The sequence below is a fragment of the Priapulus caudatus genome, unplaced genomic scaffold (assembly GCF_000485595.1).
Source record: "Priapulus caudatus unplaced genomic scaffold, Priapulus_caudatus-5.0.1 Scaffold394, whole genome shotgun sequence".
Taxonomy (NCBI): Eukaryota; Metazoa; Priapulida; class Priapulimorpha; order Priapulimorphida; family Priapulidae; genus Priapulus; species Priapulus caudatus.
Window position 1 is genome coordinate 226755 of NW_014577455.1, and position 12500 is coordinate 239254.

At 42.2% G+C, this 12500-nt stretch overlaps 3 protein-coding genes across 3 annotated transcripts in view; 2 read left to right on the plus strand and 1 right to left on the minus strand.

Annotated features, from left to right (window-relative positions):
* Positions 1-1936, plus strand: part of LOC106809896 (zinc transporter 2-like) — a 13255-nt gene extending 11319 nt beyond the window's left edge. Inside the window, exons 8-9 of the mRNA XM_014813134.1 lie at positions 1056-1190; positions 1386-1936. Of these exons, the coding sequence (XP_014668620.1) occupies positions 1056-1190; positions 1386-1531 (281 nt within the window). The 3' untranslated portion in view covers positions 1532-1936. The remainder of the gene's footprint in view (positions 1-1055; positions 1191-1385) is intronic.
* Positions 1937-3300: 1364 nt separating this feature from the next.
* On the minus strand, positions 3301-8813 carry LOC106809890. Its single transcript, XM_014813127.1, has 4 exons — positions 8752-8813; positions 4675-4864; positions 4331-4438; positions 3301-3814 (listed from the first exon to the last, which is right to left on the minus strand). The coding sequence occupies exons 2-4, from the start codon at positions 4821-4823 to the stop codon at positions 3571-3573; spliced, it is 501 nt and encodes a 166-aa protein (XP_014668613.1). The 5' UTR covers positions 4824-4864; positions 8752-8813; the 3' UTR covers positions 3301-3570.
* A 1736-nt stretch (positions 8814-10549) lies between these two features.
* Positions 10550-12500, plus strand: part of LOC106809887 (ankyrin repeat domain-containing protein 22-like) — a 3659-nt gene continuing 1708 nt past the window's right edge. Inside the window, exons 1-4 of the mRNA XM_014813124.1 lie at positions 10550-10573; positions 11141-11269; positions 11638-11766; positions 12159-12350. Of these exons, the coding sequence (XP_014668610.1) occupies positions 10550-10573; positions 11141-11269; positions 11638-11766; positions 12159-12350 (474 nt within the window). The remainder of the gene's footprint in view (positions 10574-11140; positions 11270-11637; positions 11767-12158; positions 12351-12500) is intronic.

The following is a 12500-nucleotide window of genomic DNA, read 5'->3' on the forward strand; positions in this document are numbered from 1 at the left end:
CATGTAATGATTAGTGAAGAAACTCTTGCATACAGCAAACATCATTCCCTCATTCTCAGTAAATAGCATAATCTTAAAGTGAATACGTCACGAATTTCTAGCACCATCAAGCAGTATATATTTGTGTGTTATTTGTACAAAATAAAATGTATGAAAATACAATTAGTGTTTCTGTTTACTTTTTATGCTTATATACCTTCTTTATATGCCCTAATTTGCCGGTGAAAAACAGAGAGACGCCAGTATCTGAACAGTACTGGGGGAATAGTGTTAGACAACAGATATTACCAAATCGTCTAGATTTTTGCAAATTTAACCAACGTAAAAACATTTTTATCAGGTGAGAGTTTGAGGATATATTTAGTAACGTTAGTTCTTACTTTTAATGTAAAAAAATGGCAATTTTTTTTTTACAAATTTTTCCATAGAAAATTCGTGACGTAGTCCCTTTAACCCTCCTCTTGAGGGTCAAAAGGTGATCAGACAGTTACTCTTCGCACGTCAGTGGAAAGCACATTTCATGGTCCTTTCAATAAAGTGATAAAAATGGTAGGTCAGCACTGAAACAAAAAAGTTGTTCACTCTGTCCATTAAGCCCTGTCCTCAGAAAATGTCTGATATCTGACCTTTCCCCCACTGCCCTTTGACCTGTGACCTCCAATTTCGCACTGGTGATGGGTTTCCTGCCCATCACACTATACACTGAATATTAACATGAACTTCAAATTGCTGAGGGTTGAACTGCTCAGTCTCTGCCAAGTTGTTCAAGTACAATGCTAAGGCAAAGTAATGTGGTTAATAAGTTAATCTATCTGCCAATTGAATTAACACGCCTCGATGCTTAATTATTTTCAGATCTCTACAAAATTTACTTGCAACCTATGAGCCGTTAAGGTCCTCTTTTGGTTAAGTGCATATCATATTACCAGGAGTGTATAATATAGAGATCTATATTATATAAATAGCTAGATATATATATATATAGGGGCGAGTGCCAAACTCGTTCGCTGTTATACGACATTAGAAACAATGTAATTTCTTTTCTTGCGATTCAGGTGCCCCACGAGGTATAGAGTTTAATGATGTGAAGAACCTGCTATCATCTGTGCCTGGAGTCATGGAGGTTCACAACTTGAGGATATGGGCTTTGACCATGAACAAGGTGGCAATGTCCGCCCATTTGGCAATAGGTAAATGCACTTATATAGTTACACAGGCCATCCCGTAGCTCATTCTTTAGCTTATAAAAAACATTACGACATATGTTCAAGTGTAAGTGTCGTCATTCCTTTTGAGTTCCCCCAATTATAAAATAATTGTAAAAAGCAATGGAGTCTCCACTGACTCATTGACAATGCATTAACTGTAGTGGCTGTTTTATTTAGATCCTGATTCAGATCCGAGGAAGGTGCTCAAGCAAGCGCAGCGCAGGGTGAAGTACGAATTCAACGTCTTTGAGTCGACAGTTCAGGTTGAAGATTATAAAGTGGACATGCAGGACTGTGTGCAGTGTAAAGACCCGAAAGACTAGCCAACTCACACACACATATATCTATATATCTACATCTATATATATATTGTGTCTGTATACAGACGAAGCATATGTATCAGAGCTTATCACGTATTGGTTCTTGCCAGTACCATTATTAGTAGTCTTATTAGTATCCAGTGATTGCCCAGACAACAATAAGGTGAACTTTGTTACGGTATTAATCACCATTGTATAAGTATACCAATTGATTACATCATTCAGTAACCATTCATTAACAAAAAATAGCAGGTTTGTTCCAACTATAGAATACACACATAGTGCCTGCATAGCAGCCACCCCAGCCAGGTAACAACAGGGTATGCACAGCGTTGACTAGTTCAAAGTCCAAGTATAAATATATAACAAGTGCTACAACAGGGGTAGAAATTAACTTTTGAACACGGGAGTCCAACGGACTCCCTACCCTCAAAAACAGGGAGTCCGCAGCAAAATGAGGGAGTCCGCAGTCTGAGGTTTAAAATTAAAGATATTAACAATAATTCATGTGCTTGTTTTTAATATTCATGCAGCTGCACGTCTGCCAAATTTTCTTTGGATATTAGCTGAAAAAATACGGTACTTCCGCGAGGCCGTGTTCTGGAACAAACTAGTTAGTATCCTGTATGGCAGAATTTTCAGGGAGTCGCACGGACTCCTGCATATGTCAAATCAGGGAGTCTGACAGTAAATCAGAGAGTATTTGACTCCGGACTCCCGTTAATTTCGCACCCTGTACAACACTTAACTTACACTGTATGTCACCGTACTGTATTTCTGCATCAGGTCTGGATGACAGTGAGCAGTTAAATTTGTAATATTTTTAGTACAAGGTAAGCATGTGTCTATAGCTAAACATATCAAATTCAGTGTAATTTCAAATGAAATTTTAAGTTAATTGCAAATTGTAATTAGTTGTTGGATAATTGATCTCATCTATAAGTTGTTAATATAATCCATAATCTCGTATAATAGCGGATATATTAGCTATAATTTATGTCATTATTGCCAAATATTTGTGGAGAATATAACAAATTAAGTAAAAAGCAGGGCATCTGTAATTCGTATGTTAGTTGAAATTATGTTCAGTGATTTAATAACACAAATGAATCTTGTCTTGATGTGTTGATATGCAAAAATGAAACTTATAGATATATCAGTCAGTCTATTCTAGCCAGCCCACAGGGTTCTTACTTAAAGGCATACTAGGCCCTAGGATTATGCAATGTTGACGAATGCTAGAGTAACTGGCACCTTGTGTAGTTAATAAGTACATAACCTTACATCCAAACGCGTATTAGTTTGTCCAATATCACTGCTGGTTACTAAGAAATGTCTAATTGAAATCCGCAGTCCAAGAAATCAGTTGTTTACAGTTTCAAACCGCTGCCGGTGAAGCGGGTGTGATACAGATTTGTAGTGCACCGGACATTTTCGCACGCATGCTCGGGCGTACGCAATGCTATCATCAGTGATTTTGTAAACACGGACGCTCGTGATAAGGAACTTTTTGTCAGGGCTGTCCATGTGCATCCGTGATTAGTACGTGTGTTTTACTCCATTACCATGTTTAGTCCATGGCCGTGGTTACACCTCTGACACCTCCATTTGATCTGGCGTCCAAAACAAATGTTTACGCCATCGCTTGACTCCTGGATGACATTTACGGCACGTAAATGAATATCAACAACCGATTTCAAGTCTTGCTTTTAATGTAACCAGCAGTGATATTGGATACCCTAATACGCGTTTGGCTATTAAGGTTATGTACTTATTAACTACACAAGGTGCCAGTTACTCTAGCATTCGTCAACATTGCATAATCAATGGGCCTAGTATGCCTTTAAAATCGGGTAGAAGTACATAGGTCTACCGTCTATATTATTATCAAAATTACCAAGAAGTGATTATCGAATGCATTTTATATTTACACACATGTATATATGATATTTGAATGTTTTTGTTCCGTAATTGTTACCCGAAACTCGCGTGGACGGAAAACGAAATAAAATCGTAAATCTAACAGATACGAAACATTTTTTTCACAGCTGTCTGTTCGTGGTCAGGCCCTGCGTGTCCTCGAGTAGTTCCTCCACACGTGCTTGCTGGGCAAGGGTCAGCAGTGTAGGTGGGCAGGAGGACTGCGGGTGGGGCGGGAGCAAACTCTCTAGCCGGATAGCCTTCAGTACTGTCGGCTGGCTACTGATCAGCTGACTGATGTCCTGGGACTTGCACGCGATGTAGCGTGACCTAGCGTTCACGAGTCTGCGACCTGCCTCTATTGCCCTACCAACACAACAGTGACGCTGGATAGAGTGAATGGCTATCGTCGTCGTGCCGTGCAAACTCGTCGCATTTCTCACCGGATTATACAAATTTTACGCCTTCTATTTCTATTGTATGTTCACCACGTCTTTGCTTCTGATTCGAGCAGTTTATGGCAGCGGGATGGAGTATTCGCGTACATGCATGGCCCTATTTCACTCCCCTCCCAAATTTCTAATTTCTCCTTCATTTTATGCTACACTTTTGTCTCTGCACAAGTTTCCATCTTTTTCATTTACAGTCTTCCTACATCACTTCGCTTCTCTCTTGCTCACTTTCTCCCTCTCGCTCTTTTTTGCTCTTTCTTTCTCACTTTCCCTTTCATGCTTTCTTACTCTCACTTTTGCTCTCTGTCTCTCTCTCTCTCTCTCCCTCTCTCTCTCTCTCTCTCTCTCTCTCTCTCTCTCTCTCTCCCCCAGTGTCTCTCACCCTGTCCCCCCACACTTTCTCTCTTGACGACAAATCCCTTTTAAATACCTTTGTTTTGCTTCTTCCTCACTTAGGTGCATATGAAACCTGGTCCCAAGATCTACACTAGGCATTTCGATTTCCTCTGTTACATTGATCTTTTTCCAGTTTTTAACTCTGAAATTAATGTAGATTATTTTTCATGTACTACAGGTTACCCAAAATAATGTACCGGAGGTAATTTACATTTCACAACTAACTTTTCGTTGAAAAAATATGTTTGATTCTTCAAACGTACACGTAAAAACACGTATGCTCAACTTATCTCTTGGTATACTGCCGAGAGCAAGTTAATAAGACATTTGCATAATTTATTTCTGGTAATATATATATCATACATGTATATGTCATACCTTGATAAACTTTGTGCCCGAGCTTCTGACACATGTTTAGGTGGTTCTTCATATGCCAGATATCTACCCTTTTGCAAGTTTGTCATTCGAAGAAACTCCGCAGGGGTGCACTGTTTCCAGTTCTTTGCTACGTATTTCTCCTTGTCCATTACCACAAAGCCCAGTTGCAATGCCAATAGGCCTACCTTACCTAAAAAAAATTAATTAAATTGGTTTATAAAGCTTGAGTATCACATGAATGACTTTTTGTGGTCTGTGCCTCCCCAGACCTTTATTGCATGTTGGGTCTCACGTGCCTCAAAGCTGAAGCTAATTTGCGACATACCCATAAATCTGACATGCCTCGATTGCCTAATCAACGTGCCTTGATTTCCAACTGTGTTTACTTTTGACAATCCCAACACAGTCATGCTGTTTTCATAGCTTGATGTATACCAAGAGTCCATAATAGAGACTATTATGAGACTATAATCTCTATTATAGAGTCTATTATATCATTATATCATTATATCACGATTATCTCATTATAGAGACTAATCTCTATTTTCTATTATGGACTATTGATGTATACATCTCTATCATCTCTAGTTATATTATCTACTCTTGATCTCTATCCTGATCAAGTTTACGTGTGTCTTGGGGCCATAACCCCCCCCCCCCCGGGGCCACCTGGGGAGGAAAGGAAGGAGAGGATGAAAGAAACGTAGATGAGACACAGAATAGGCTGAAAAGTATAGGTCCTGTGAAAATCAGGAAGAATTGAAGAGAGGCAGAGAGGACAAAGATGTAGGAGAATGATTTGGAAAGGTGGAAAAAGTGGAAGGACTGGAATTAAGGAAGCTAGGATCGAGTGTGGTTGAGGTGAATGCACAGCGAGGAATTAAAGAAGCAACAGATTGAGAAGGGCAATGGCGGTGCGGAGAGGAGTAGATGGGGGAAGAAGAGAAGGTAGGGGAGGAGATAGATACTATTAGTATTAAGCTCAATAACTATTAGTATTACTAATAAACTATAGGTAACTCAACGTAAGAGTAGGATTGAGAAATGATTTATTTACTATCTAGGGAGGAGGAAGAGGGAAGATATTGCGACGGCCGACATCCACGCCACATGCACGACCATATGTACGACATATAGCTCTGCACCTGTAGCCTTTCACTCATGAGTCAAACTATCGGATCGAACATTCGAACCCCGTTACCCGCTCAACAGTCACTGCCACCGAGAGGGAAGCCATAACAGAACTTATGATCGAGGCACATAGGCGTGCGTGAGCATGGATGGTTAGAATATCCAATAACAAGTGCCGCAGAGCGACAGCGCTCATCTAACGTCTACTGCGGTGACTCTGTGGTGGAGTGGTGGGATTCTAGTAAACCCCATCCCAAATTTACATACACGCGAAAACAGTGGAACACAGCTGTAAATCAGAACTCTCAAAAGAATGTTCGGTGGATCGTATAAAGTGCACACGAGATGGCGCCGTACGTTAACGGTCTCAGAAGGAAAGAGGAAAGGCTCCCATCATAGTCATAGTAGCAACAACATCTCACCAGACAGAAAGGTAAGCACACATGAGCCATTTACGCTACACAAAGCCTACAGCTGGGCAATAGAAGCTGGCCACCTGTAACCAATTAAGCAAAAAACTCCAGCAGACGCGCCAAACAATGCACGGCATAGCCCACTGGCAGGCACACTTAAATCCCTGTCCTACCACAAAGCAAACTTTAGTTTGCAAACTCAACAAACTCAGAGCAAAAACCGACAAATCGACAAAACTCCGATTCACTGGTACTCACTGATCAGATTATCAATGCCATGTTTGTCTATCAAGGCAGGATGCACATACTCAACAAAACCGCATTGATTGGCCGATATTCAAACCAACAAACTCGAGAAACAGTTTTCAGAAGGCACCGGCCTAACTGCAAACTTCGCAAACCAGTTATGCGCGAGTTATCACTGGTCCTACACTGGCAAGACTCACGAAACTTTAATCGGGTTGCTCGAGTTCGCTCCGAGTAATCAAACTAAAGTTTCTAGTGAACAGGGCTACAGAAACTACTAACCAGTAACAGAATGCCATAAATAAATTACTACAGTTTAACGAGCAAAAAACCATTCTTAATTAAATATTCACTTTAAATTTCACTGACATGAGCCATCGAGACGAGTCGGCAGGCAGATAAGATTAGCTGACAAAAACAACCGCAGTCCAAATTCTTCTACAGACAGCAACAAATCCCATTTAAGTCCTCCTCTGAGTCAAAAAGGTATGCTGACACTTACTCTTCGCCATTCAGCAGAAAGTAGAATTTCACCCATGAGTCCTTCACATAATGCCAATAAAAATGCTAGTCATCGCACGGCTGAAACAAAAATGATTTCGAAATCGCTCGGTGTGGCCGTCAGACCATCGACCTCAGAAAATGTTCTAAAACTCCTGTGCCCATGACCGTTTGACAGCTGTACCTCCAATTTCGCACATGAGGGCTTTATCCTACCATGACTATACACACCGCCGCCCAGCCCGACTATCACAGCCTAGGTCAGCCGTTTAGATTTGTGCCGCAATCTGCATTCCTTCCTACTACCTTAGTTAAAAAATCTTCCCCCTTCTTTTACAACCTCTGACTCTTGACCTATTGACCCCGCAGCTTCGACAGCCCAACTCGTTGTGAGACGATCCCCCCCATGTGCCGATATCGACGCGGTACGTCGATCGGTGTAAATTTGTGCCCAACTGTACGACCGGACGGACGGACGATCATGCGATTCTACAAGCTGCATCTGACTATGTCAGATGAGCTAAAAACGCAAACCAACACCCTACTATTGCTGAGAGGGTCTATGTACCCCAGGGTACTGACGGAACATACCCTGGTACTATCTAATATGCCGGACCGTACCTCGCCTACTCCACTAACGAGTCTAGGGAGCCGCCTACGCCTACTCCCTAACCCGAACCCTAACCATATCAGATAGTTACCAGGGTACGTTCCGGCATAGCTCTAGTACTATAGCCCGCAGTCACTGTACGCGGGCTATACTATATATAGTATTAGAGCTAGTTCCGGCAGTACCCTGGGGTACATATATACTGATATAGACCCTATAGCCTCGTCTACACGACGACGCTTAACTCGAGTTAAGCGTCTACACGGGGCCTTAACTCGAGTTAGCGTTAACTCGAGTTAGCGTTAACTCGAGTTAGCTTAACCTCGCCAGTCGATCGAGGTTAAGCTAATTCGAATTACCTTAACTCGAGTTAGCGAATAGTACATAACTCCACGATAGGCGGCAACACTAGTACGATGTACGCACGCACGCACGCACGCACGCACGTGTACTTGCACACGCACGCACACACTCATGCATGCACGCACGCACACATGCACGCACGCACGCACGTGTACCTGCACACAAACGCACGTACACAGGCACGTACACATGCACACACGTGTACCTGCACACGCACGCACGCACGCACGAACGAACGTGTACCTGCACACGCGTGCACACACGCGTGCACACACGCACGCACGTGTACGTGCACACACACGGACGCACGCACGCATGCACGCACGTGTACGTGCACACACACGAACACACGCACGCATGCACGCACGTGTAAGTTCCCACGCATGGACGCACGCACGTGTACGTACACACGCACGCACGCGCATGCACGCACATGTACGTGCACACGCACGCACTCACGCATGCACGCACGTGTACGTACACACGCACGCACGCACGCACGCATGCACGCACATGTACGTGCACACGCACGCACTCACGCATGCACGCACGTGTACGTGTAGACGCTACATAATCGCTAACTCGAGTTACGCGATTTAACGCGATTTTTACTCGAGTAACTCGAGTTAAGCGTCGTCGTGTAGACGATCGAGGCTTATGTCATGAGCCCTACGCTGCATGGCTCGTGTTCAGTTGGATTACATTGTTGTCATTGTTGTGTCTAGCTGAATGGTTAGACCTAACTCTAGTAGTACTATTAGTACTATAGCCCGCGTACAGACCATGACTATATTAATTTATTATTAAACGTACCGATTTTCTTGTACAAATAAGTTCATCGTCGGTAATGTTTACACGTCGTGTCCCAGGCAACTAAAATTTGTGAAAGAAATGAAGATAGATGGCGCCATCCCATTACATTAGCAACCCCCATTTCCATTAGGGTAGTGTGATGCTATTTACTGGGTGGGCAGCTATCTCCTGGTTGAGGCTAGCCAATCTCTTAGAAAATCTTTTTATCAAACATTTACATTGGTTTGGACATTCGTAGTGGTTTGGATATAGGAACAGAAACACCCTAACCGACGTGGTTTGTTTTCCCGTAAGCTTTGGCGAAATTGTCCAATTTCACCCAACAGATGGCGCAGTGGTTTGTTTGGGTTTCGCTATGGGCAACACGTGTGTTAATCGATATCGATGATAGAACATTCAATGTTTGCTGGTAGAATGCGTGTGTTAATATCAGTTTGCCGTGTCTACTGCTTAGATTTGACCAGTTGTTATAATACAGAAGTTACAGATTAGTGTAAGTATGTATGCGTCACATGCACACTGTGAGTTAGATATAATAAATAATCATAATGTAACTCAAACACACTCAGACTCACAGGATAGCCTAGGTTAGGCTGGGTTTAGCTCCAAGAAACGGTTGGAGGTTCGAATAGGGTACCTAGGGTTAGAATACCTAGGGTTAGAAAAGGGTTAGAAAGGGCCTAGGGTTAGAAAAGCTAGGGTTAGAATACCTGGTGTATTGACGTACCAGGGTGTATTAATTGTACCAGGGTGTATTGACATTAGTCACACAGCCTGGTCGGGTTAGGCTGGGTTTAGCTAGGTAACAGGTTACCGGTACCAAACCCTATCCTGTGTTTGGGTTACATTATTGTATCTAACTGTGAGTGTGAGTGTGAGTCGTGACACTGACACTCAGTGACACTGACACAGTCAGCTACACCTCTTGTTGTTCTACAAGTTCCGCTCATAGGGTCTATGTCCCCCAGGCCAGGGTTGCCGGAACGTACCCTGGTAACTATTTGATATGGTTAGGGTTAGCCTTAGGGTTAGGGAGTAGGCGTAGGCGATTCCCTACACTCGTTAGTGGAGCTGATAGGGTCTATGTCCCCCAGGGTACTGCCGGAACGTACTCTGGGTACGGTCCGGTATACCGGAACGTACCCTGGTAACTATCTAGCTGATATGGTTAGGGTTAGTGTTAGGGTTAGGGTTAGGGTTAGGGTTAGGGAGTAGGCGTTGGCGACTCCCTAGACTCGTTAGTGGAGTAGGCGAAGTACGGTCCGGTATATTAGATAGTAGTATTTAGTACCAGGGTACGTTCCGGTATACCGGACCGTACCCAGGGTATGTTCCGGCAGTACCCTGGGGGACATAGACCCTATCAGCGTTAGTGGAGTAGGCGAGGTACGGTCCGGCATATTTGATAGTACCAGGGTACGTTCTGGCAGTACTCTGGCCCTGGGGGACATAGACCTTCTCAGCCCAAGTTCCATAGATAGGGGCCTATAGAATACAATCTGTATTCTATATCTATGGTTCTTCTTCAACTTGTTCTTGTAAAAAAAGGATTGTTGATTGGGTTAGATTGTTATTAATATTACTATTAAAACGTGTGGCTTGTTTGGTGTCGCAATAATGTCGAATTTTCGAGGTGAATTGGCAATAGCAGAACTAGCTCTAGGACCAGGCAACTGTGCGCGGGCTATATAGTCCTAGAGCTATAGCAGAACATGATGTAATTATGATCATTCTTCTTATTAGTAGTGTGATGAGGCAACGCACAGACAGACCACTTTCAAATACCAGCATTACTGGAATGCCCTCTATTCACACAAAACAGGTAAGATTAAAGATGGGGTGGTGCTCTTGGAATTTAGCTTTAGTAGTAGTAGTAGCTAGTCTAGTACTACTACTATATTATATAGCCATTGTTGTCACAGGCCTGTGGCAACAATGGCTATAGTACTAAAGCTATGGTGGAACTAGCTCTAGAACTATACTATAGCCCTCCGCTCCGCCGCAGGAGAGGAGCGGAGGGCTATAGTATTAGTTCTAGAGCTATGTTGGAACTAAACCGACCAGGCTCTCCGACTGTTACACGTCGTAGGACTAAGCGAGAAGGGAACTTGTGGCTATGTTGGAACATGCTAAGTTAGCTTGGTCTACCTATATGTAGTAGTCATTAGATCATTGGTATAGCTAGTGCTTATAATGGTTAGACCCGATATCTCCATACCGGTGGTAATTAATCTGCGAAAATGCTTCTAGTTATTTAGAGAAAAAAACCTGCAAAATTTCATTGCTCAGAGCTATGTAATGTCATTTACCATTGCTGGCAAGGTGAATAATGTTTTAATTTATGGAGTAAGGTACCGTAGTCTCATAGAGTTACTGTTTTGACTTGCAGAATAAAGATTTGCCATTTGGGATCTTTCGAAATAAAAGACTGCTGGCTCCATACCATGATGTTGCAGCTTCTGTTTTTCGCAATAATAAGTCTGCAAATTTAGATGAGATCTTCTTAGCATCTGCAAGGGTAAGGCATATGAAGAGCTCAAATTTGATTACAGATTATTATATTATAGGACCTGGATTTTCATTAGAATTTAACATCTTGGAGCAATACAAGGATACATATATCATATGTATATTATACATGAAACAAATTGTTCAAAATCACATGTCTGAGCACTGGGCATATATATGTATATATATATATATTAAACATATTACAAGTGACATTGATAATCTGGCTGTCATAACATGCTGCGGTTTGTTCTGTCTACAATCTACATTACAATAAAGTTACTGGGGTGAGAAAGGTGTGTGTGTGTGTGGGGGGGGGGGGTGAATTTGTAGTAGTAAATATTATATTGAATTTATCGTACAAAAATGTGATTTCAGGATGGTGACTATGATAGAATACAGACTCTCGTTCGGCCGCACGATCAAAGCTCCATGAACATTGATGTCAAAGATCGGCGGTATGGGAACAGTGCTGTCATCTGGGCTGCTAAAAGAGGTCACATAAAAGTACTGTATCCCAGTATTTTATGCTAATAGTATTGAGTATTTTCTTTAACTAATTTAGTGTTCAGCGTCTTAACTTCAATTGTGTGTAAAATTGTATGTATAATGTACTCTGCATTAGTTGCCAGCTTCCTCATGTTATATGTGAAGCAGTAGTGGACCAATCCACAAGGTGTGATTCCATTTAATTTAATGTTGGGGTATAGTGTGAGCGCATAAAAAATAACCAGACTGCGTGTCATGATTTGATGGAAGTTTTCTTTGGTATGACATCGTGTTTCACCTATAATACATGTATACTTAAAAATCTCACGTTGTTTTTTATTGTTTGTTTACTTGTTAATGTCGGTAAATAGTTCTTGGTTTAATTAATCCCACCTTTCATTAACTTGCAGATCCTTCAGCTTCTGCTAAAGCATGGTGCTGATGTTACCCTACGTAACTATGACAACAAAACCGCGTTAGATGAAGCATCCCCTGGAATACAGCAGATACTTGTTGCTACGGTGACGAGTGGCGGCAGCTCTCCTAGGCGTCTGATGCAGGCCGCGTGGCAGGGAAACTCACACGCAGTAGAACAAATTCTGGTTAGTTTACAGACCATTCACGTGTATAATGTCGCTTATATGAAATGATCAATTGTATTGTACAGCATACTGTCATAAGTTAGCAGCTCTAGCAGCTCAGATTATACAACCGAAAATATATTAGCTGTGAAAGCATAGAGAAATGCTAAA

Excerpts from the sequence above, each read along its gene's own strand:
- LOC106809890 (XM_014813127.1), bottom strand. The coding sequence starts at position 4,823 with ATGGACAAGGAGAAATACGTAGCAAAGAACTGGAAACAGTGCACCCCT. Across the intron at positions 4,439-4,674 it reads CGGGCACAAAGTTTATCAAG|AGTTAAAAACTGGAAAAAGA; the intron begins GTATGACATATA and ends CATTAATTTCAG. Across the intron at positions 3,815-4,330 it reads GAGGAAGAAGCAAAACAAAG|GGCAATAGAGGCAGGTCGCA; the intron begins GTATTTAAAAGG and ends TTGTGTTGGTAG.